This window comes from Conger conger, chromosome 9 (genome assembly GCF_963514075.1).
Source record: "Conger conger chromosome 9, fConCon1.1, whole genome shotgun sequence".
NCBI lineage: Eukaryota > Metazoa > Chordata > Actinopteri > Anguilliformes > Congridae > Conger > Conger conger.
Genome location: NC_083768.1, coordinates 44,092,353 through 44,117,810, shown reverse-complemented (window position 1 = coordinate 44,117,810; position 25,458 = coordinate 44,092,353). Strand labels below are relative to the sequence as shown.

At 49.4% G+C, this 25,458-nt stretch overlaps 1 protein-coding gene across 3 annotated transcripts in view; it reads right to left on the bottom strand.

Moving 5' to 3' along the window:
* Positions 1 to 23,381, bottom strand: part of LOC133138004 (E3 ubiquitin-protein ligase RNF19A-like) — a 34,510-nt gene extending 11,129 nt beyond the window's left edge. Inside the window, exons 1-3 of one of the 3 annotated variants that reach the window (XM_061256454.1) lie at positions 23,176 to 23,381; positions 21,817 to 21,894; positions 317 to 1,095 (exon numbers count right to left, since the gene is read on the bottom strand). In XM_061256454.1, the coding sequence (XP_061112438.1) occupies positions 317 to 903 (587 nt within the window). In that variant the 5' untranslated portion in view covers positions 904 to 1,095; positions 21,817 to 21,894; positions 23,176 to 23,381. The remainder of the gene's footprint in view (positions 1 to 316; positions 1,096 to 21,816; positions 21,895 to 23,175) is intronic. The other 2 variants (XM_061256455.1, XM_061256456.1) reach the window with 2 other exon arrangements.
* Positions 23,382 to 25,458: the final 2,077 nt, after the last annotated feature.

The following is a 25,458-nucleotide window of genomic DNA, read 5'->3' as shown; positions in this document are numbered from 1 at the left end:
GAAGGCATTCAGAAAAGCCTGTGCAGGAACTCAGCCGGGAATCCGGAAAAAGTGCGCGACAGTTAAATAATTAACCGGAGCGAGAAAACCCCAGAGAGTTCCTTAAGCACCTGCCGGAGTGTCAGAAACATCATAAACACAGCATAATCCCATTGCTCTTTGTGCGTCCCACATTACCCTGAACCAGCGAGGTCCCCGTCAAAGCGGCTTGCACAAGGAGCAGCTCAACGCAAGAACACCCCTGCGGACGAAAGCCTCCGCCAAACAAAAGGAGCGGCGACGTCACGGGCGCGCGGCAGGAAGGGGCGGGGCTCACCCGCAGTCGGGGGCGGGGCACCAGCGGCAGTCGGGGTCGGCGGCGAGCCAGCGGCGCAGCATGAACTCCTCGTACTTCTCCATGAGCGCGCGGTCGGCCAGGATGGCGGCGATGTCGTGCGGGTTGAAGCGCTCGGCGCACTCCGGGCAGCTGATGTTGACGCGGCTCTCCGAGATCTCGATGCGCAGGTACTGCCTGAGGCACTCGGCACAGGACCGGTGCTGGCACGTCATGATGTCGGGGAAGCGGTCCCGCCTGTGCCTCAGCAGACACAGCGGGCACTCCAGCAGCTCCGCCGACGGCGCCGCCCCGCCCGCCTGCGCGGAGGGGGCGGGGCCCAGGGATGAGGTGGAGGAGGCGGCGGCGGCCGCGGCCGCGCCCATGCCGGGGAGGGCGGAGTTGCGGTTCTCGGACGGGACGGTCTCCGCGCAGGACGGGCCCTCCGGGCCCGCGGGCGCGTCGCGGGGCCGCCGTTTGGCTTCGCGTCGGCGGAAGAGCGAGTGCAGGGAGAGGCGGCGCTTCTTGGGCGCCTTCTTCTGCAGGTCCCGGTCGGAGCCCATGGCCCGCTGCTGCCTCTGCAGGCTCATCTCTCCCGTGCCGGGCCGGGCGGGGAACGCATGGGGGGGGGGGGGGGGGGGAGGGGGGTTTTAGGCAGGACGCGGGGTTGGGGGGTGGGTTAAGACATGGCGCTCCCCCTCCTGAGGGCCGGCGGGAGAATTCGGGGCGGGCGGGGATCGTGGAGGAGAGGTCCGAGTCTGGGAGAACGAGGGCAGACTGACCTAGAGAGAGAGAGAGAGAGAGAGAGAGAGAGAGAGAGAGACCACACCGTTACATTGCTGTTAACACAATGTTTGCATTTCATGTTGTTTATATTCATACTCCTATTCCTTTGTGTGCGTATGCTTTGGCAATATATACAAATGTATTTCCTACCAATTTTGAATTAGAACTTGAACGGAGAGCTGGGAGAGGGAGAGAGACAGAAAGAGGAGAGAATGAGACAGACAGGTTATTAAAGGGTGTATCCACACAGAGCAGAATAACAGTGCATGCTTTCTCTGGGCCTGACTCTGCACACAGACAGTCAGGGAGCGGGATGAGCTCACCGCCCTACAGGAAAGATCACATTACTCCACATCAGTGACACGGGCCGGGAAAGCACCGGCGGTCAGAGCGTGCCAGGAGCGTAGCCGTTCCCCACGGAGCGCGGCTGGCCCACGGAGCGAGCAGACGGACGTAACGGAGCGCGGGAACGCCGCAGCGGGAACGCTGAACGGAGACACGACCGCGGAGCGCGCGAGGCCTTGCCAGGGAACGCCGGGGACAGGCTACCGGCCAACGACCGCCGCAACCGCCGTCGCTCTTTACCACGCGCGTCCTCGTCTCCATCTGCGGCCGGAGAGCCAGGCCCAAACCACTCACGGCCCCGCACACATCTTCCAAGAAGCTGGCCTGGTCGAAACATTCAGGAGCAGACTCATGCATCCCAATTAGTAGCTGGTCCTCATCGCTCCTGGTCCCGGGGAGCCGCAGGGTGTGCTGGCTCTCGTTTTCGCATTAATATCAGCAACCAATTCAGACCCAAGAAACCAGGTTAGGTGTGTTAACTCTGTAATTAACCGCTTGAATCGATCGATTAAGTGCTGAGTAACAACAAAATCCGGCACCCCCTGCGGCTCTCCAGGACCGGGACTGAGGACCACCGTCCTAATTTATTTTGCAGTTAGCACACATGGATAATTCAGGAGCGATCGCTCCCACCATACAGGCCCTGCAGTTACTGATCCGCTATACGAGCGGCCAGCAAAGTTTAGCCTGCCGTTCCCCGTCAGAATTCCAGTTGCACCTCTCTGTTACTGCACCACTACTGTAGCAGCAGCACTCCGCATGACTCAGGGTGGATTTACCCCCACCTGAGGCCCCCCAGCCATAAAAACGTCAGAGAGGAATGTGGAAGCGCTTTAGTGCGTAATGCAAAGGGGCGATAACACGCTCTGGCTTAAACGGGGTTAAACCCCCCCCCCCCCCCCCCCCGCTTTGACCTTTAGCGATCAAATAATGCCCAGATTTCACAGTTCAAACCAGCATACTACTGTACTGCATGTCAATGAAAAGCAGCCTGTAAGTTAGTATGAGTAGTATGTTAGCATGCGGTTTTGAACACAGCCCAGGTCATCAGAGCCGGCTGCACTAGCAGAGGAAGGGAGAGGGGGAGAGGGGGAGAAGGAGCAGTCCAGGAAGGAGCACTTTCAGGACCAAGGGTCAGTTTGTTTTTACCTACAAAATGGCAGCTGGTCGGCGATAACGGCAACAGAACACCATTAGCGGCAGCCAGGGCGACTTTAATGTGCGATGTAAAAGTGATATAACTCCGCATTTCAGACCGCAGTCAGAGAAAACGGCACATTAAAAAGGCATTTTTTAGGCAGTAACACCTTAAGCGCAGAACCGTGGGTAATTATGCCAATGTTCCAGTCAGTTGGCGAAATTTAAAGACACCTACCAAGCCTTGAAATTATCACTAAATAATGAGACAAGATTCAGGATTTGGCACAGGTTATCCAAACCTCTGTGTAACCATTATGTGGAATACAGAAAGTGAAATTAATTTCATAGTCAGGTCTGATATTCAAATTCTTATAAAGTGCTAGAACCACAATCATTGCCTCTGCCGTATAACAATGGGGCAATGGGCCACCTGCCAGGGACTGGAGTCGTTGTGTAACACAACCATTTTGTTTTACGACATCCTTCTATCCTGAAGAGCTGGGCTGAGGTCCCGCCCATGTACACACAAACACACACACACACACACTATTTAGAAACTTGGACATTCAGTTCCTAAATAGATGGGATCTGGGTTTAGGGTTTCACCCCTTCTATAGAAGTGTTGAAGGAAGTGGTCGCTATGGAGACCACTGGGCGGGAGGAAATGGCACGTAATCCGTCAGGACGTAAACAAACCCACGCCTGGGCTCTTTAAGGAGCGTGTGGGGGGAACAGCACATGCAGCTCAACTCGGCCCATATTCCGGGAAGGACACGGCCGGGACAGGACTCTGTTCAGCCTCCCTGCGTTCAGTCCAACTTCTCTGAAGGGCAGGAAGGGGAATCCCAGACAGACGCACTGGAGACTCACAGAGTGCGTGTGTTATCGCCTGGCAGCACCACATGAGGAACATATGCAATATGCAATAACGTTGTCGAATATTGCGATGACCGGTGATAAACAAATATTGAAGTCGGACCAGTTCAAATGTCTTTCTGCTTTAGGTACACAGCTAACATAGACCCCAGACAATGAATAGCCTATAATAATAATAACAACAACAACAACAACAACAACATTTGCACATGAGCAGCCACTCAATTTAACAGAACATCAATTGAAATAAAGACTACTCATTGCCGCTCAAGCAGTCATTTGTGACATTTATCATTGCTGCGAGATGAGGGTGCGAGATGAGGGTGCGAGATGAGGGTGCGAGATGAGCGTGCGAGATGAGGGTGCGAGATGAGCGTGCGAGATGAGCGTGCGAGATGAGCGTGCGAGATGAGCGTGCGAGATGAGCGTGCGAGATGAGGGTGCGAGATGAGCGTGCGAGAGAAAGGGGACGCATCGCGTGGCCCTAGTGCCCGTCCCGTCTCAATTCAGTTGCGAATTCCTCCTCGCCGCGTTTGGAGAATTCGCTCGTTCTTTGTGGGGGAGAAAAAGGCCCAGCCTCTAGGTTATTCCTCCAGGAGCGACCAGCGAGAGCAAGCGCTCGCACCGGCCTCTCCGTTCCACCGTAGCCTCTCTTACCCGGAGCGCCGGCAATTCCGGAAAATTCCGCTGTCGGAACGCCGCCAGGCTCCCAGATTAATGTAATCAAGGGCACACTGCAATCACGACCTGCAGTAAGAGACTGCTCCCCGCCACATTAAAAAACACTCCCTCACAAACGTGCCTAGAAAAACATGCGAGCGGATTCAGAGAGCCAATGGGGGGGGGGGGGGCTCGTCTGAGCCAAAATGGCCTCCTGCCAGGAGACTAGAACTGGGGTTTCTCTAGGAAAATTCTACTCAATCCGCACTTGGAGGCTGCATATGTTTCTGCAATCTAAGCAGGCAATTAGTGTAATTGGGCCACTGTAGCGCAAGAGAAGAACACAGTGGCTTGCTGACGGCAAACGTGAGAAGGGAATGAAATAAGAAACAGGAAACTGAAGATGGCCGACCATGGCACTCAGGCACGCCGTTGAGAAATCCTCAGTTACATCCCACTAACGGAGGTTTGCCCACATCACCCATCCAGTCAGACCGAGCGTGGAAAGAGCAGCCTCTGACTGGAGTCACGGTGGAATGACTGAACATTAGAAACTTCCTTCTCGCTCACTCCTAGCCTCGATTACTCTGGGAGTGCCAGGCGGGTCGCTGGGAAGGAATTGGGGCAGTTTAGTTAGGGTGTACTTGGGGGCTATACAAGAGAAGTGATTATTTCACATAAATGCACTCATGAGGAACCTCCCCAAGGCGCTGACTGACACACATCCATCTCCGTCTCTCCGTCTCTCCCTCTCCGTCTCTCCCTCTCCGTCTCTCCCTCTCTCACACACAGCAGGTGGGATTTATGATGGTTTCGTATGGTCACTGGAAGAAATCCAGCCACGATAAAGCCTTAATCCAAATCCCAAACCATCGTGCAGACCTTTCTGAAAACCTATTCAAGGTATGCGCGCAGTCAGCATGATCACCATGGGCGCGGTCTTTGACTAACTAATTTCTCTTCATTCACTCCTCAATTGCGTAACTGCTCTGGCAATCGTGCAAACCATTAAAAGGGCAAATGTTTATATACTGAACATATATAAATATACTGAATATTTTTAACCTCAAGGCATGTCCCGGCCTGTGTGTGTAATGTTAGTCATCTTCCTCAGTTGGAGCTCGGTTATTATTAAAACGGTGCCACGTCAGACCACTGAATGCACCTCAGCGATGCCAAACAGCAGCTAAAGCAGCGACACATACATCACAGGCCTTCCATTAAATCTTTAACCGTCTCCGGTTACACGGAGCTGCCCCAATTAAGTGGCTCACGGACTGGAAACATTAATAAACCTGAACCAAGGCCCTTCCACAATCTCAGAATAACTAACGCGCCGTTTCAAACTGCAGTATGTAGCTTTCTTTTTTTTTTTTTCATAATTATTATTTTTTTAGATAAAGGAAAGTGTTACAGCGCCACCAGCAAAACATGCAAAAATACATTACCAGGTTATATTCAGGCCACGACAGCCGCCAGCACTGGCCTTGAATACCGCAGAGTGTCTCCGCCACACAACCTTGTAAACCGCCCCACAGACGACTCCTGTAAAGATGTACTTCCCGCAACGCAATACTTCCTGATATCCGAGGAGTCTGATGTACTGGAGCCCGATAAGGAGTGAATCAACGGAGTAAGCCTGGGGGTCCGGACACGCACCGACGTCCAGTCGGAACCAGCGACGGACCAATCAGCGGGCCCGTTCTCACAAATAATCCCCTCGGCTGCCGTACGTGCCGGCGACCAGGTCGAAGTTCATTCCTCACCGGCTACAGCAGTGGTTCTCAGGAGTCGCTCCGGTTCAGCTTCGACAGGCGTTCCCAGCACTGTAGCCCGTTCCCCCAGCCCGTCAGCGACCGCAAGCAGTCAGCAGCCAATCGTAGCGGCGCACGGCGCGCTAACCGCACGCTAAATTAAAACACGACGAGCCATCGTGACCTGAGCTGCGAGGATAGAAACGGCGAAAGAGGGCGCATCAGACGCGCGCGCGCGCTGCTCACATTCGGCCTGTGGCTGCTCCACATTCCTTCGGCAAAACTTGCGCAGTAACGGCCTCTGCCAATACCAGCGAAATGAGTCATCGTTCCCAACAATGAAATTAAGCCATGCGTTCCAATTAATCCCACTGCCAATCGGTTCAGGTTTCTTTCCGTGTAACAACTTGCAAAAAGCCGAGCGAATTTCGCTGGTAATGAATCGCAGCTTTGCAGAAGTCCCCTGTGCTGTATATCAATGGGGAACGGTACGCCCGTTCCTTTGCGGTCTGGAAAGCCCAGTTGTGGCCTGTCTGTAGGCTCGACCAATCACGTCCCCCACAGACTACCGTGCGTCCAATGAGGCGAGTTCCTGTTGATGGCTGCTAATTTCACTTGGCCTGAAGCGGTAGCTGCACTGGAGGAGTAAACTTCAAGCTCAGCCGGGATGGGAGAGAAGTGCTCATTTTGGCAACGTTAGTTCAGGGGGCAGGAGCGGTCGTCTGGCAGTTGGAAGGTTGCCGGTACGCCTAACCCCCAATAGCTCCTGACGAGCTAGTCGGTGTATGGCCAGTGTGTGTGTGAATGGGTTGAGGGGCACTAATTGGGGGCAGCCTGTAGCACGGTGGTTAAGGTAAATGACTGGGACCCGCAAGGTCGGTGGATCGGTCCCCAGTATAGCCACAATACAATCCGCACAGCCGTTGGGCCCTTGGGGAAAGGCCCTTAACCCTGCATTGTTCCAGGGGAGGATTGTCTCCTGCTTAGTCTAATCAGCTGTACGTCGCCCCGGATAAGAGCGTCTGCCAAATGCCATTAATGTAATTGTAAAGCGTTTATCATTTACACAGACGGGCTGTAGCAGATCATATGGTGGCTGCGGTCTCACACAGGACCTGCTGAGCAGCGGCAGCCCCCAGCACAGTGCACAGAGAAGCAGAAGCTGAGAAATACAGACCCTCTTCTCATCCCCAGCGGAGCGTCTGACTCAGCTAACCGGGGACACCAAAACCACATCTCACACAGAGGAGACACGTGACACGAGCACACAGAGAGCCACCACTCTCTTCCCCTCACAGCCCAGTTTCTGAGCTGTCTGGACCTGTTCAGTCAATGTAATAGGGGAGCCTATTAAAATGAGTTCACAGGGCCCCCGCATGCATATTCAACATGTAGAAAAAAAACATGTAGAACATGGATTGGACATCCCTAAGCCAATCAGAGACGTGAGGGATATGGGGGCAGTCTCTGTACACAGAAGATGAGGCGTACCATTTGTACTGGGCAATGACTCGAAGTAACACACAATAGTGGGGTAGATACACACTCACGTCACCAAGACCTTCGTTCAACTGAGCGATTGCAATGAAAGAACTATAATCTGGACTGATGGAAAAGTGAGAGGACCTAGCAAATGTGCTTACATTCAGTCTACTGGTCTTTAAAAAAAAATTATAAATACAATCAATAAAAATAGCAACCAGGAACTCCTTTTATAAAGGAAGCTCACTGCGGCAGAGAGGTTCTCTCAGGACCGAGCGAGGCACACTGGAACACCCCAGGTTCACGTGATAATGTGATAATCTCCATCCTCAACGACACCAAAACGCTAACTTTCCACAACAGCCTGCCGCGTTTCCACCAGTCCACTGAGCGCACACACACACACACACACACACACACACACACACACACACACACACACACACACACACACCACTAAATCCGCGATACGGCTTTACCCAGCGGAGCGTGTGCACGAAGGCAGAACTTAAAAAGAGGGGATTGTGAATGTTAGCTCGTGTTTCAGACACAGCTGCCGGCAGCTCGCCGTTAATGTTTGACAACCGCGTGAGAAGGACAAGCTGCCCGGCCGTAAACAGAGCGGCACAGAGCACACGGTCCGCTGAAGTCCCCTTTAAAAGGCCGCTCATAAGGCCCTGACTGAGCGCTTTGGAGCGCACACGGGCCTCAGGAACAGGCCCGCTCCCGCACAGGGCCCCGGCGGGGAAGTGTAACCCGACCGGCCGCCCACATCCCCAGCCTGCAGGGGGCTCTGTACGCGGCGCTCTCCTGCCGCTCCGCCCCGGGTGACCTCCTTTAACCGAAACCCATCTCCTCGCCCCGCGCCGGGACTCGAACCGGAGCGGAGGCGCTCCGCCACCCCCTCCGGCCTCGGCCCAGCGAAACGGATCCGTTTCCAGGCAACCGCAAAACAGCGCAGCAGCAGTTTCACGCTCTTTAAGCAAAACTAGGGGAGTAAATATTGGGTTTGGGATTCATTGGACCTCACTATGAGACGAACAGCAACAAAGCGATGCTAAGAGCGAACGGCTATGTAAACCGAATATCCGCAGGCCTCACAGAACCCCATCGGGGGCGGTAAGTAGTGATGGAAGGCCGAGAACAGGCTCCAGCTAGTCAGAAGGGGACCACTTCCACTCGTTACACTTTAACCACACAAACCTCGAGGGAGTTTCTGAGAGGCCAGAGAGAGCTCTGTGCTGAGACTGGCCTGATGAACACGGCCAGGTTGCCCAATGGCAGCGACTCCTCGCTCGCCCTGAGCCAATGAAATCACGGGATGCTAATTAGTGCCTCGGTACCACTTGTAGCTGAATAAAGACTCCCAGGGGCAGCTTTTCACAAGTCAACTCAAGAGGTCTCAGAACATATGCGAATGGAGGGGGGTAATGACAGACACACACGGACTCAGAGCCGTGAGGGAGAGATTTGGGAGACCTCCTCTCCTGCCCACTAATGAGCGCACACACAAGCGAGCGCACGTGTGAGCTCAGAGCAGAGACTGCCGCCCTCATGAGCCACGGCGGTGACGGCAGTGCTTCCAGGAGAGGAAATGACACGCCGCAGAGCGTTTAGCATTGGTTCCGCGGTGGCTCCGGCCCACTCCCAGACGGGTGTGTACGGACACGTTCTGCTCTCCCACAATCCTGCTGGAGCCAGCCTTTCCCATCACTGCAGCCAATCGGGTGGGGGGGCTCGGACAGCGGCCAATCAGGGCGGGGCTCACGGACAGCGGCCAATCAGGGCGGGGCTCACGGACAGCGGCCAATCAGGGCGGGGCTCACGGACAGCGGCCAATCAGGTCGGGGCTCACGGACAGCGGCCAATCAGGTCGGGGCTCACGGACAGCGGCCAATCGGGGCGCGGCTCTCAGAAGAGAATAGGGCCTTTCATCAATGACTGTCACAGGAAACATCTGGTCTACACACAGGCATGTGCAGCTCAGATCCACCTGCAAGGAGTGACTCAGCGCTGAAGAGCCGCAGTTCCTCACACGGAGCTGAATGAGTCAGACAGCTGCATGTCTGTTTGGGTTCCAGCTGCAGAATGAGTTTAGACCTCCTCCCCTTTAGCCTGCCAATCGCATACCTGCTGGGGGGGGCGGGGGGGCGGGGCGGTTTCACAGGGTATGCGGGCCGACATGCAGACGCACACATACAGCCACATAGATAGATACTGTATCACTTGTAGGGCAACCTGAAAATAAGATATCCAGACTCCAGACTGATGATGTTGATAGGTCACAGATAACATATAAATAACATAGATAACAAACAAACACTGCTGTAATTTCTAAATGGTGAAACCAAAATGTATAAAAATGGCCATTATTATTAAAATCTGACAATGTGCACTTGTCACAGAGTACAGAGGCAAATAAATTAGTCCCAAATTGGTCCCAAACATTATGGGGAGCACTATAGATCATTGCAGCTATGTAGCACTTTTCTAGACACTGAAAGCGCTTTACAGTGAGATGACATGGAAACTACCAATGTGTAGCACACACCTGGTCGCCATTTTGTGTCAGAACATACACAGACGTACATGGACAGAAGAGTGGAGCAGTGGAAATAAACAGGCTCATTGCTGACCGGTGGCTCACCCGCCCCCCACCCCCCTCTCAGCTGCACAGCGGAGGAAATGATGTCAGCGGGCAGGAATTCCACCGGCTCAGCTGCGAGTGAGTGTGTGTGAGCCGTGGCCCCGGGGCCCCACATGGTACACCGGAGACGGCGCATTCAGGGCCGCTCCGTGACCTCACAGTCACGTGACCGCCACAGTGACAGCCCATTGGCCGAGGGCCACTTTTCTTTTTCACCACCACACTGACCCCCAACACATAATATCCGACATCTACAGTGTTAGGGCCAGAGAGGGGGCAGTTCCTTTAAGACAAAGGCAGCAGCACACGGAACGACAATTACACATCTATTGTGCTGTCAGGAGCGATTCCAAAAAACACAATCCACCATTGCATTGTTGTATCATAATTCCATATACAGTAGCTTCAGTATTTTCCGGGGTTCAGCCATGACTGAACAGTACTCATGCGCAATGGTGAAAATGTTGTGGAAATATTACCCATCAGAATACACTTTGAGCTAGCCAAGACACATAAGGCTTTTTATTGGTTGCACGCAATCACTCATGCCTATAATTCCGTTGTTGGCAAAACGGCTATAAAAGAAAGTAATGGATAATCCCACATAGCGTAACTATGACAGCACCGGTCTTCACAGCAATAAAACGGAGACGCGGTCGCCTTAGACATCGGGAATTGACTTTTCTCATGAAGCGCAACGGGATCTTTAATACGCCCTCGCACATTTCCCGGGGATCTCATCAGCCGCCGCGGGGCGTGGAACACGCGCTGTTCTTCGCCGGTAAGGACAGTGATTCACGCGTCTTCATATCGATGTCCTCATTTCACTGCGCCTTCCGGCCTCGTGATGCATCCCGTAATGAATCGACATCGAGCTTATTACGCAGCCATTATATGTCGTTTTATACATGCAAGATGATCTGAATCCGGACCAGAAAGATATTTGCCTCCGGTTGGAATAGGTCTGTAATCATCGATTCCAAACATTCATTAGTGCATGTTTAAAAATGTAACAAATTAAATTGCCGTACATAATAAAATTTGATTTGTGGTTTAATGATCAAACAAGGTCACTGGAATATGAAAACCTCACAGCAACAATATATCCATTCAGTAAATTCAACGAAAATGCTTTCAACAGAGCACGCACACATCCAGATGTGGCTTTTCACCCGAAACCTCTGTGCACTTAATTCAGCTGTCAAAAGCATGGCTGTGCTACTAGATATGGAAGCTGTGATTTGTGGATCTAATAGTCCTAAAACATCAGGAATTCATGCGCAGAAACCAGAAAGGGTGCATAAAGTCTGGGTGAAACTTTTCTGCTGTTATATGCTCTTATTTGTGAGAAAGGCAGATGGACAACATTACGATCCACAAGGGTTTCCATGGGAATGGCTGGGAAACAGTACAGAAGCAGAATACTTCAGCAAAAGGCTGACGGGGGCACGTCCATGGCTGGAGAGAGAGGCTAGAGATGCCAGCCAATGGGAAAGCAAGACGACAGCCAATGGGGAGCGAGAGGCTGAGGAGCACAGCCAATGGGGAGCATCAAAACATTTCTGAAACACCTATAACAGGACGTGAGGAGAGAGGTATGAACAGAAGCACTGGGCCAGTGACCAAATGGTAAATGGTTGGCATTTATATAGCGCCTTTATCCAAAGCGCTGTACAATTGATGCATCTCATTCACCCATTCATACACACACTCACACACCAATGGCGATTGGCTGCCATGCAAGGCACCGACCAGCTCGTCAGGAGCATTTGGGGGTTAGGCGTCTTGCTCGGGGACACTTCGACACAGGCCGGGCGGGGGATCGAACCGGCAACCCTCCGACTGCCAGACGACTGCTCTTACTGCCTGAGCCATGTCGACTAGAGAGCAGAGAAAGAGAGGGGGACAGAAACCCCCGGCCCCTCTCTGGGGGACAGAAAGCCCCGGCCCCTCTCTCTGGGGGACAGAAAGCCCCGGCCCTCTCTCTGGGGGACAGAAAGCCCCGGCCCTCTCTCTGGGGGACAGAAAGCCCCGGCCCCTCTCTCTGGGGGACAGAAAGCCCCGGCCCTCTCTCTGGGGGACAGAAAGCCCCGGCCCTCTCTCTGGGGGACAGAAAGCCCCGGCCCTCTCTCTGGGGGACAGAAAGCCCCGGCCCCTCTCTCTGGGGGACAGAAAGCCCCGGCCCCTCTCTCTGGGGGACAGAAACCCCCGGCCCCTCTCTGGGGGACAGAAACCCCCGGCCCCTCTCTGGGGGACAGAAACCCCCGGCCCCTCTCTGGGGGACAGAAAGCCCCAGCCTCTCTCAGAGATGCAGTTACAGGCCACCGATCGCTGGCAGCTCACAGCCTCAGGTTTTTTCAGGACAGAAGAAAATGCTGACAAATGCAGAGCAAACAGACCTTAAAAAAAACACCTCTGATCAATGGCAGCTGTGGCTTCAGCTCGACAGCATGAACATCAGAGAACAAACTTTTTTCCCCCCCCCTCCAAATGAATCACAATAAAATTTTGCATAATTGCTCCACTTGAGCATAAATGAACAGTAAGCATACTGCAACTCAGAGTGAGGACACTCTTCAGTCTCTGTTAGATGAAAGTCTCGTCTATATAACTGAGCTCCGCAAAAGTAAAACAAAGGACCAATTGTAGTCTGAAAATCTACTGCCACTGATTTTTAACAATCGATAGCTTTAGGATTGTCTGATTAGGACAGTCCTGCTTTGTTTTCGAACACAAGCAAAATATGCAGTCAATGCAGCAAAAGGACCTTTGGCCGGAAGTTCTGACCAAAGCGAGTCAGAAGCCCCATGACTCATCAAAATCCTGTGAATGTGAAGAGGAAGTTGAAAGGAGAACTGAATCGAGTTCCTGTCTGTACTTTGAGGTTTCCCAACGTCCTTGCGATAACGGCCCATCCATCCACAGCTCAAAGAGCATGTCTGAGTTCTGATGAATCTTAATGAATAAATCAACACAGAGGTATTTCATCAGTTTAACAAAGTCTCTCCCCCGCCACCCACAGACCATAACGTGGTCCTTGTGTGAGGTTTTGGCACCATGTCAACAGCCCCCCCAACCCCACAGCAGAGAGACACAGAGACGCACACAGACACACTCCTGGCCATCACAGAGGAAGTAACGACAAGGCTACAGAATTTCCAACATCTTCTACGATATGACGCCAATCAAAACTAGTTGCTCCATCAAGCAAATCTACCTCAAAGAGGAAATAAATACGCCAATTTGATTTGGAAAGCAAGAATTGACTTTTATCCCTGCCACAGGCCAGTGACCAATGACGGGAGCCACAGGGCAGTCGGCTTGGCTCTCCTACCCAATAAATTGTAACAAAGAGGAACTAGACCGCCACCATTTTTATTTGGTCTACCGGATCAGATTCCACAACCAAATCAATCAATCAATTAGATGGTTTGCAGAACACGGACCATTTAGTTCCAGGCTGAATACACGATGCAAATTGATTTTATGGAATCGATCGCGTCCATCAAGATTACCCGCTGTGAAGTGCCTCTCGAAAGCGCCGTCACGGATCTAGAAAATTCCAGTAATTTAACTTCAGTCATGAAGAGTTGCGGTGAACTGCATTTGCCAGTTACAGGCCAAACCAGCGCTTTGTTCAGCTGTGGGACTGCCTCTCATTCCACGGACGTCGCACGCACTCTGAAGTGCTTAAAAGCGCGGCCCACAGGGAACTTCACTCACAGCTCAGACAGCGCCTTCTCCCCGTACGTGCTCCTCGGCCTCTCGATTGGGACGTCTGTCTTTTGTCCGACTCGTTTCTCGGGACTTATGTTTTCCACGTCGCAGGTGGTCCCTGAACGCGGGATCGAGCCCCTTCTGTTCCAGCGGATACTCGTGGGATCGCTGGGGAGAGGTGGGGTAGGTCTGAGTGTGGCTCATGACGGGCAGTCACAGCTTTCGTGGGAAGCTTGCCAGAGCCCTTTTGTTTCTAACCGATAAGCATCTTCGGCTTGTCGGAAGTGATTACAGGAATGATTATGGGCGCAACTGCTAAGAAACCAAACAAAACAATGCCCCTTCAAATAACATTTCAGGAATTTCAATAACGTGAAACTAGAGGAACTAGAGAGACCCAAAAAAAATTAAAATAAATAAATAAATAAAAAAAAAGATATTTATTTATTTAAGGCAAAAGAAAAAAGAAAAAGAGAAATCCTGTGACCGTTACTCAGAGCTTGAGAAAGGGGGCGGGGAAGGGGGGGGGGTGGCGTAAAAGAGAAAATAAACACGAATTTCACTGGAAATCCCCTGAGCAGTGGGACAGGGTGAGCAGGCTTCCATGAAGGCAAAACAAAATATCAATTTCATTGAAACTGAAAGCTCAATTAGGAGCACGCTGCTAAGAGCTGCAGGACTGCGCCAGAGCCAACATGGCCATATGGCCAGGGGAAAAGCACAGCTTCATGTCCCCCTTCACCAAACAGACTCTCTGTTCTCTTGGCGTCTGACCCCGTGTGCGGACAGCTCCCCAGTTTCACACAGACAACGCGTCTGTTAAAGCCAGGAAGGGTTTGCGTGCAGCTCTGGGGTTCCCACACTGCCGACGGCTGCCCGGGAAGCAGAATAAAAGAAAATGAGGATGACGACACGTCTGTAAACTCAAACCCTGGATATGCACTAGCCCCTCATATCACGGCAGCCATTTTGGTCCCAAAACAACACAGCCCATTCAAAATATAGCTTACAGGTAGGAAACTGCATCAAGGTAGAGCGATAGAGGCGGGCATTCCAAACATTCTCTACACAGACCAAGTTTTGACTCATTCCGAAACACTGCATTCTTTGGGCGAGGTTTGCGCCCAAGAACAAGGGGGAAGAACAAATGGCAAACGTCAGGATTCCTTGTTCACCAGCCAAATGCTAGGGAGAAACAAAGCTAACCGTCAGTAGACTGACTCTGTCCTGAACGCAATGCCAGCTTTCTGTCAGGAGGGCACGGAAATAACCCTCTGCTTATTCAGACCCAAATTAACCGCTGTCAGCTTCTCCGCAGAAGAACAAACGGACGGCCGACTGGCCGGACACCACAGCCTGTTTAACGCTTGGCACCTCGCTGAACAAATCCCTTTCCACATGAAGGGGCCCACCAAGAATCCATTTAAGGAGAAGAAGAACGTGCCAAACTTCTGATACATAAGGTCTATGCTGGCCTACACCAAAAAAAGCCAGGAAAAAGCATGCAGAACATGGAAACTATGGTGCAAGAACTGAGTGGCCATGATCCTAGGCAGAAATCGCACAGACTTTGCCATTTGCTACTGAAATATTCAATTACACCAACTGCTGAGGGCATTGGAAACAGTTAAATTAAAATGATTAATAAGCCTTTTTTTAAATCCCAAAGAGCCCTATAAATCAGAAGGAGGAAGACATTAGTGCAGGTGTTATGACTATTTTTCAATCAGTTCCAATAAAAAAAGGAATGTGTCAATTAACCTTTTTCCATTCAGGGAAAATGAACTTTTCTGAATAAATGGTATAACACTCCTAACACCTTCAATTTCAAAGGATACTATGCAATACTACTCAATAATGGATATAGAGAATCAAAGTGCAAAATCGTTTTTGACGGCTATAGCTGACATTTTATGAAAACCTAGCCACTTAGCAGCAAAGCAGCAATCCAGCAGGGCATTCTGAGGGAGATTTTGCCCTTTCAGGAGGACCTTACTCCTACCATCAGGTTTTTCCACCCCACAATCACAAAAGCCAGAGAGAGAAAGTCATCTTAAGCATTTCTACATAAAATTGCTAGTTAGGCTAATACCAGGTGCACCAAAGAGTGGGGGACAGCTTGGCTGAAACCAGGCCGAACCCCATGATGGGTTTCATTCTGTGGCCTTCAGAACGGAGACAAGCAGCCAGCGAGGATGGCAGAGTGAGTGAGCGAGAGAATGACATCGCCCCCTCCCCCCCTCACTGCACCGAGCAACCAGCACAGGGTCTGGAGTCCACCGACACAGTGTTTAAACTGCAGGGTGGAGGTCGACCAGGGGCCCTGCCCTGGCAGAACAGTCATTTCCACAGTCAAGGCCATCTCCCTGCAATTTCACCATTTTCATTTTCTTTCCTGTTTTCTTTTCTGTTATATCCCTCTAATTTTAGGCCTATATGTTAACCTTTGTTCACCCTGTCTTATCATCTATTTTACCTATTCATCTAATTATCATCCATCCATCCATCTATCATCTCTAATTTCTTAATTGCAGTCTTTTTTATTCAAACGATTATGTGAAGCACTTTGTGCTGTGTTCAATTCAATGCTTGATTGATTATTTCTTCCAGGAAAAGGTCATGTAGAGTAGGCAGGTTTCGCCACTTTACTTTCTCCTCTCCAGAGGCAAACGTTCAGTAGTTTGTACTGAAAGCGCAGAGCATTGCGTGACACTTCTTCAAACAGACGGTTTGGTAAGTTTCCGAGGAAAAGGAGAGCGTTTGCGATGACCTTTCCCTGGCACGCTGCGCTTCCTCGCTCGAGTTCGAGCGTAATGGAAAGCGGCTATTAGGAAACTGCCACTCTCAGAGCACACAAACCGCACAGGCACAGGACCGGGGGACTGGCACAGGACCGGGGCACAGGCACAGGCGCAGGACCGGGGCACAGGCGCAGGACCGGGGCACAGGCGCAGGACCGGGGCACAGGCACAGGACCGGGGCACAGGCACAGGCACAGGACCGGGGCACAGGCACAGGCACAGGACCGGGGCACAGGCACAGGCACAGGACCGGGGCACAGGCACAGGACCGGGACACAGGCACAGGCACAGGACCAGGGCACAGGCACAGGACCGGGGCACAGGCACAGGACCAGGGCACAGGCGCAGGACCGGGGCACAGGCACAGGCGCAGGACCGGGGCACAGGCACAGGACCGGGGCACAGGTGCAAGACAGGGGGAAAGGACAGGTCCGTGACACGGATACGCGTTACAAGAACGAAAAGCCACGTCCCACAATCGTTTCTCCGCATGGGGGGCGGGGGGTTCAACCTGACGAGCCTGCAGCTCCCTCTGACAGGCCTCTGGAGAACACGGGTGAGGACGCACACGAACTGAACCGGCCCGTGTCGGGTTAGGCTGAGAGAACGATGAACAACACAGTGATCGCACCAAGAATGCAGTCCGGGCAGAGCAGGTAACAATTCCAGAAAATAAACAAAGTTTTTAAAGAGCCAGCAATGTTCCTGGTATGCATACATTCATATCCAAGTCATGCCGGCAACCTTCGAGGAGAAACGCAGGGAAACTGAAGGTAATTTGCAGAGTAAACGGGGTTAAGTGTGATGACCAACCCACAAACAAAAAGACAAGAACAGTTCAGCTGCCGTGTAGATCATGGAATGTGTATAAAAGAAACAGATCCAGAAACAGATACAGCTTTCCTTGCCCATCCCCAGGTCAGAGTAATCCCATGTAATACGTGATCCACAAGCCGTCTTCAGGTTTTATAGTCAGGCCAGGGCAGCAGTCTCATCTACACTCAGCTCAATGTTTATTATCACACCTTTCAGCAAATCCACACGGCCTGTGCAAATCTGAATGCATTCCATCTACCAGAGCATCACCAAGAAGGACATTTCCACAGAAAAACAGCATCAACTACAACATTCCCAAGTGGAATGGTCTTGTACACTGATGCAGGCTAGACAAATATTCTGAAAACTACCCACACCACCCCCATTGTGTGTGTGTGTGTGGGTGTGAGAGAGAGAGTTTATGCGTGTGTAAACAAGAGTTAATGAGGTCCCTAGAGACTGTTGAAATACCCTCAAGACATTGTTCGAGAAGAGCCACCCGGGGCAACTGCACATGCCAAAATGAAAAATGAAATGCGAGAGGGGACAAGTTTGTCCCCAGAATGGAATGTGAAATGAGCCGATTACAATGCGCTGTGCTAAGGTACGGGTATTAGTCAGACATGCTCATAACGAACATAGTGGTATCCATGTTCCTCTGTTTGATTCCTGGTTCAGGTGAACAGTCCTCATCTGGATCAGGCTATGTAAGAGTAAGATCTGACTTCACCATATGTGCCCATAATATGGTTTGGATTTTGAAGCCATGCCATGTAAAAATGAAGTGCAAGTGGAAGTAATAACTCAACAGTAACACGGATCTTTCACGCACGCCCTTAAAGACCCGTTTTAATATAACGCACGGAACATTAATGGAGACATTGCTTAACAGCATGAGGCTGGAGAAACGGAGAGTCGGGTTTCTGTTGAAAACAGCCGTTTCCATTAAAGCCGTAAATTCTCAGTCTGGGAAAAGCTAGGCGCTGGGAGGGCGCGGACTCAAACAGACGGGCATTCCTGAGAGCAGACTCCGACCTCTCCCGCCATCTGAGCTCGCAGGGACGGGGAACCCTCGTCATTTTCCGAGGAATGCAGGGGGGGATAGAGGGAAGTGCGAGGCGGGGAAGTGCCGAACGAGACGTGCCGGCCCCGCTCTTCCAGCCGCTGCGGGTACGTGCTCGCGGCGAGGCCACGCGCCACCGATACCCCACCGCTACGGAGCGGAGGACGCGTCCACACTCCAGGGAGAGATTAGAGCCTCATCATGCAAAGCCCACCCTGGCATTCCCTGCATCACCCTGGCTGTCTGTCTGTCTGGCTGTCTGCTCATGCACTCCGCTAGTGACAGATAACCGGTGGCATTGGGCACTACATACAGTCCGGTCTGAACCAGTCCCGAAGCATCGCGGCTAGACCAGCCCGAATCAAGTGAAGGCTGCCCCTGTTCCCCCCGCGAACCTGGCATACAAGACCCACACCGGATGTGTGCTGACAGCAGTCGTATGTAGGCTATACCTAGAGCCACCACAAGTGCACACAGAGAAACCACCAGCTGGGGGCCCCTATTTTCAGGTCAGCTATAGCGCGTTGTGTAATTGAGGGGACACTGGGTTCGCATTCCAAGAACAGAAATGACATGCAAAAGTAGGCTGTGGACTATGCAACAGGAACAAATCTGAACATCTCAATGCCAAGAAATTATAACGGAACCAAATTTCACACGTCCATGTGTCTCACCAGTGCAGTTTTCTCCAGAGGCACAGCGCACATTAAATGTACTAATTTCTTCCATTTCAACTTCAGACTTTTGCGCAGGGCCATATAAATCAGGCATATTCTTCCCTTTATCTTGTAAATATAAAAATATAATAACAAAAGCGCTTTGTGTGCCACCGTGTTACCTTGTTCAAGTGTGCGTATTTGTGTATCAGAATGACTACAGCGAGTGAAACAAGGACTACAGCTACAGGAGAGATTGGGTCCCCAAGCTAAAATGCACAATTTAACAACGGGAGGGTGGGGGAAAAAAAACATTCCCGCTTCAGTTAGGGAAATAAAATTTAGGTATGCAAACACCTTTTACCTTTTACGAACGGCTTGGGTTCAGAGAGAGAGAAGCGGCAGAAGCAGACGCAAGTTAAAATTCAACGAGGCATTGAGTGCCCTCTTTATGGATCACTGCTGATGAGCACCTCCGTCATATTCAGCCCAGGACCGAGGCAGCAGTGCGTGCCAAAACAGCGCTAACAGGAGTCTGACGCGTCCGCAAAGCCAGAGAAACCGCAGGTCCTACAGCGTGAATGGCTGACTCCTGTACTAAAGATAACATTTTTATGACCGCTGTTTTGTTTGAACAGAAAAAATATTGTAATGGAAAAATGTACACTTTGCACAACGCTTTCTTATGGTCTCCCAAATTGCTAGCCTTTTATCCATAAATATGAAAACCTTGAGAGAAACAGCTCATTTTAGAGCTGAGGTAAGTTCAAGTTTGACACCTGTATGGGAAAATGCCACCAGACAAATCCACAAAGAAATCAGAGAGGGAAAAAATAAAAAGGTTGGATATTTTCAATAATAGAATTCAAGCTGGCCCCACACAACACCTTTGAATACAAAGTTTGTAAGGGACTTTTGAAAATATAGCATTATGCATTATGTATTATAGCCAAATAGTCCTCAAATATAAAATTAAGGTTAAGATCAAAGATGCAAAGGGGTGGACAAAATCCACCAAAATGGGCAGGAAACACAGCTAACACAGCTGCTCAGGGTAGGGGAAATTAAAACAGGCCATGTTTAAAAACCATCCCGGCAAGCGCTGATGCTTATCGGATGTCCATCACCCGTGCTGTGGCACACACCAGTACACCGAAGACAAACTGACAATTCACTGACGTAAACGAGCTGCCTCTGAAAGAGCATGCCTGCTTTATCAGATCACTGAGGGGGAAAAGTTACATGCCGTACATTGTTAAAAGCATTTAGTACAACAAAGGAAAACAGCACTCTCGGTGACGTGGAGTCTACAGCATGGCACTTTCGTATTAACCATGTGAGGTGTGTGCTGCTGGGGTTTTTTTTCCCCCAATCAAAAATCAGCATTGATTTATCTCCTCCGCTTCAGATGAGTGGCGGATTATAAAAGCACAGAGCAAAGGTAAATAGACCAGGCCACGTTGGGCAGGGTCTCCAGAACAGGCCCAGGAAGAAGCCTTAACCACAGTCAGCTCCGGTGGAAGATGGGGTGGAGGGGGGGGGGGGGGCACATCTCTGCCAGTGTTCTCACACCGTGGAAACACAAACAAACAGGGAGCGGGTCTGATAAAGGTCAGCGCGGATAAGCAGGCGCACGGCCACGCCCCGCAAGAAAGGGCACAATCAGGCTTTTTCCGACGCAGCCGCTCCAGAGGGAATCTGATCCAGTTTAAAAAAAATAAAAAAGAGAGAGAGAGAGAGAGAAGGAAACGAATCCGTGATTCTTCTGAGCCCGGGAAGCTAGTCTGTCGTTACGGCTAACTGCCTTGGTTAAATAGGTCACAGAATTCTAACAGAGAGAGAGAACTCACCTTTGGCTCCCATTTATTTTGAGAGTTGAAACTTTGGGAACATACAATTCTTGTTACCAAAAAAGAGAGGAGAGAGAGAGAGGAGGGAGAGGAGAGAGAGGAGAGAGAGACTTTTTTTGCGGTTAATCATGCTCACTGCCAGCTATTGAGAACAAGCAATTCCTATAAGCCCTTCGGAACAGTGCCAATCACAGTTGGGGCAAACTGTAGGCAAAAATGACCAACAACCAAGAGGTTTGGTAGAAGATGGATGGTAATTAAGCACACTACATACTCATTCATAAATGTTTCAATAACTGTAGGAAGGAGAATTTTAAATAGGCGTAGGTAGGTAGAGCAGCAGAATTTCTAGCAGACTGAATGCTGTTATCACTCAAATGAATATTGTTTTCAAATTGCATCAGCGTTTTATTAACATTAAACTCTTATGCCGACAGTTGATTCACAAATACCCATAGGGGCTTTTACCATCATATAGTCAACATCATATCCGACATATATCAAGTGTAATAATTTGGCTAAATCCTATTGTTAAAACAGTTTACAATTTAGACTTAAGGATCAGTAGATAATTTGGTTTGCCTTTTAAGACACAGAAAATGTGTTATATAATGGGTAATATATAATCTAACAAAAAAAGCCTAATTTCCCTGTAGAAAGCAAGCTACAAATCTTAGATATTTGTAAATTGTCCAGCCAAATAAAATTACATGAACCTTTAATTCGTGATTATTTAATCCCCAGAGTACTGCCTATATAGGTACTTGGTACCTACAAGATTCTGGGGAAACTAATTTCCACATTTTCAACGATGTTAAATAACTATAAAGCCATAATTATACAGTGCAGCCCGACAGCTTCCAAATCAAATGGCAAAGACAGACAAATGAAAAACATTTCAGCGGCTAACCTGTACAGGGTTTCTCCCCTCGAGCTCGTCCGAAAGCGACAGCACGTTTACTGTAATTCACTCCACTTCCCCCAGCCTCTGTGGAGAATCCGCAAACGCGTAGGTTAGTTGCGTGTTGAGTCTGGCTTGTCAACTGTAAATCAAGTTAGCTAGCTAATGCTTACAAAACGTTTCCACCTTCACCAAAATTCCGTAATGTGGGCGTCTAATTTCTAGAAAACATAACCGCCAGCATTAGCTAGATAGACCGGTACAATGACCGACTGTCAACAAGCTCGCTTGATTTTAAGGTTAATCACACAAATACTAACTTCTAGGTGTGAATAGGCTAGCTAAATACGCTAACAATAACGAATACGGTAACATTACATGACCCCAGTCGGCAAGTTTAAGTTTGTTACATTGCTAGCTAACCGTAGCTACCAAAACACTGAGCTCAACAAGTAGTTAGGCTACCTATGGACCCGTATGATTGTAGCTCTACGTTAAAACAAGTTAGCCTAGCATCAAGGAAATGTTGTATCGTTTGAGTTTTACTTAGTAGTAAGCTAGCTAGCTAACGTTACTACACTGAAAAATAGCTAACCATATAGCCAAGTTGGCTAGCGTCTTACAACATTAAATCACATTTTTATAAGCCTTAACACATTATAGCGATTACCTTGATAGATAGCCGATACAATTGTACAATACTAACTACTGTCGAGAAAGATTGGGCGTAACTAGTTTAGTGGTACTAGCTACCTAGCTAGCAGTTATCGCTTTAGCCTAACTTATTCATTTCGAAAAAGTGAACCTATAGGTAGTTACTAGTTAGGCTATTTGTTTAGCTTGTTTTAAGCTGGTCGTCTACCGTTTAGTTAGCTGGCTAATATAGCTAGTTTCTTAGAAGTGGGCCAAGTTTACTGTTTTCTGTTGGAAGCAACATTAACTAACGTTGGTCAATTAGGCTGCCAAATATATTAGCTATATTTCTACTGTAGGATACATAGGTAACGTTATATTTTCAGCAGCCAATTGTTTTTGTCTAGTAGTTGTCCACAGTGGGGTTGAATAGGAGTACCAAGCGCTAACCGGCTAAATTGGCTGCTCGGGTAGCTAACTGTTAGCGTTAGCCAAGTTACAGATAAATAATGATTAGGTATACCTCGCTACATCGGGGAGTTGGACTCCAAGCGCTGGCTAAATAAATAAAAAATAGACATCGAAACGCTTTTTGTCATATACAGCAGGCCTAACACATCATTAACGTTACTGTAACGTAAACATTGAGAGGAAGGAGCTAGCCAAGTTACCGAGCTCGCTAAAGCAAACAAAAAGAATCTAATCTTAAAATATATTTACAGCAATCCAACCAACCGTTCAGGACATACAGCGACACAGTAGATGTTCCCCGGATAAAAACGTCCAAATAAACGAGGGTTGTCCAAATCTAAAAATTTGATGAGACGATCCCTTAGGATAGTTTCTGCCGTTCCAACTTGAACGACTTCGGTTACACCCCGTCACTTAATCCGCTCCTACTGACTCGGGTTGGCTCGTGTGCCCCCCTCTTTTCTCTCGCTCAACACTGTCCTGTATTATGATAATAGACTAATCTCGCCTCACTCAAACCCAGTTTAAAATCTCTCGCGAGAGTATGAGACACTTTGGAATGGAATCGAACTGTTGTAATTCTCGCGAGAAAATGCTAACCCAGCTCCTGGTTTTCACTGGGTACGTAGTGTACACTTGACAGCACACTGAGAAATTCGGAATGCGGTGCAAATTTCTTCCAAAACTTAAGTTGATTGATAATTACATCCAGAGCGCTTAAGCAAATCGTTACCCGCGAGTATTTATATATACGTGTATTTTCCCCAATCCTGGGCATTTGTATTTTTATATTCTTTAGAGCACAGGTGTCAAACTCCAGTCCCGGAGGGCCGTAGTGTCTGCTGGTTTTTGGGGTGTTCTGGGTTCATTCAAGTCACTGATTGGTTGTTCTCAAGGCCTTAATTGGCCTTAATTGGAAGCTGATTGAAAGACACTGTGGCCCCCTGGGGATTCAGTTTGACACCCCTGCTTTAGAGTATTCTGAAAACTTTAAAAATCATCTTGTATTTGTCACGATCTGGAGAAAAGCCTGAAGTTCAGCTTTTTTGAGGTGGCATGATAATTAACAAGTTTGTTTATATTCTTTGGGAATTTTGATGCATCTGTCTATGGAGCAGGTTTGAGCTTCTGAATATTTTGTGGAAGACAGGCAAATGGTTGAACTTTTAATATGGTCTAAAATGTAATGAAAGCTCAGGTAGAGCTCAGCACCAATTTAACTATGGGCCCAAGTAGAGACATTATCTATTTCCTGCCCTCCAATCCATAACACCCCCTGTAATCCCATTTTAAATACCCTACAAAATGCTTATACATATTGCAGTGGTGGCCTCTACCTTAAGCCAAACTTACCATATGCACTGTAAGAGGTGTATAACTGTGCGTGAGTTTTGTATTGCTTCTCAGACTCTTTTTTTAATTTATTGTTGAAATTGCAAAAGAAACACACTGTATCTGTCTCATCAACGAGCCAGAGGACATGACATGGATGACATTTTTGTGAAAGAGGTCTGAAATGGAAGAGGGGATGTTGAATTTGGCAGTGAGCGTGGTAATAAGTGCTGTTTTTCTCAGAGTAACCAACCCCGCCCTCGTTTGACCTCACCTCTTGAACTTGAGACTAATTGGATATTTACCCCCCTTATCTTCCTCTGTCCTTGTTCCATTTTTGTCATGTTTTCGTCCCCTTCAGCCCGCAGATGTTGAGCACGTCGTGTAACCGTTTGAGGGACATTATGAAGAGCCTAATGTTTTCCCATTCTCCCTGGCACGGAGGAGCATGGCAGCCACACTTCTGCTGAACATGGTGCTTGGACTCGCTTGAGAAATGTTTTTTTCAGAGACCAGATAGTTACACAACAGCTTGGCCTGTGCCAGAACGAGCAGGGCCTGTTGCGTAAGAAGTGAAATGCATAACCAATCCAAGTTTAAATTTGTTGAAATTTAAGCACAAGTGACATTGTGGTTTGGATGAGCGGAGTCTTCAGCTTACTTCAGTGGCTGTACAGTAACAGAGAAATGCACCCGGGGCACACAAGCAATCCAAACTCAGACGGTGTGACTTTCATAGGAACGGATTTACACCGTAAAGATTTGGTTTGCTCTCAGGGCCATCCATGTTGCTGAGGTTATAGGAGGCAACATATGAAACGGAAATCTTTCTGTTGTGAAGGTCTATCCTGTTGCAATGGAAAGCATAAAGGCTATAGTCAGGTCCCCACTTAGAGTGCTCTACCTGTCTCTGCAGTACTGTAGAAAAGTGCCCGCCCAACCAGCAGCTCTGCTTTGCTACCAGTCTACCTGCACAAGCCAGAGTTTGCATAGCATACATGCTTCTCATTGCTGTCAGGGCTGCTTTTGGAAACACTGGGGCCAAAAAGTCTGTTGCCAAGATACATAGGTGTCATAAATCCCACGGCCTTGTCTGTAGAGAAGTCAAAACAGAAAATAGTCTTCTTAGTGCCTGAAAGTCACAGGGCTCTTTTGAAACTGACTGCAACTTTGACATTGAGAAATGTATTTAAGCGTGTGTGTGTGTGTGTGTGT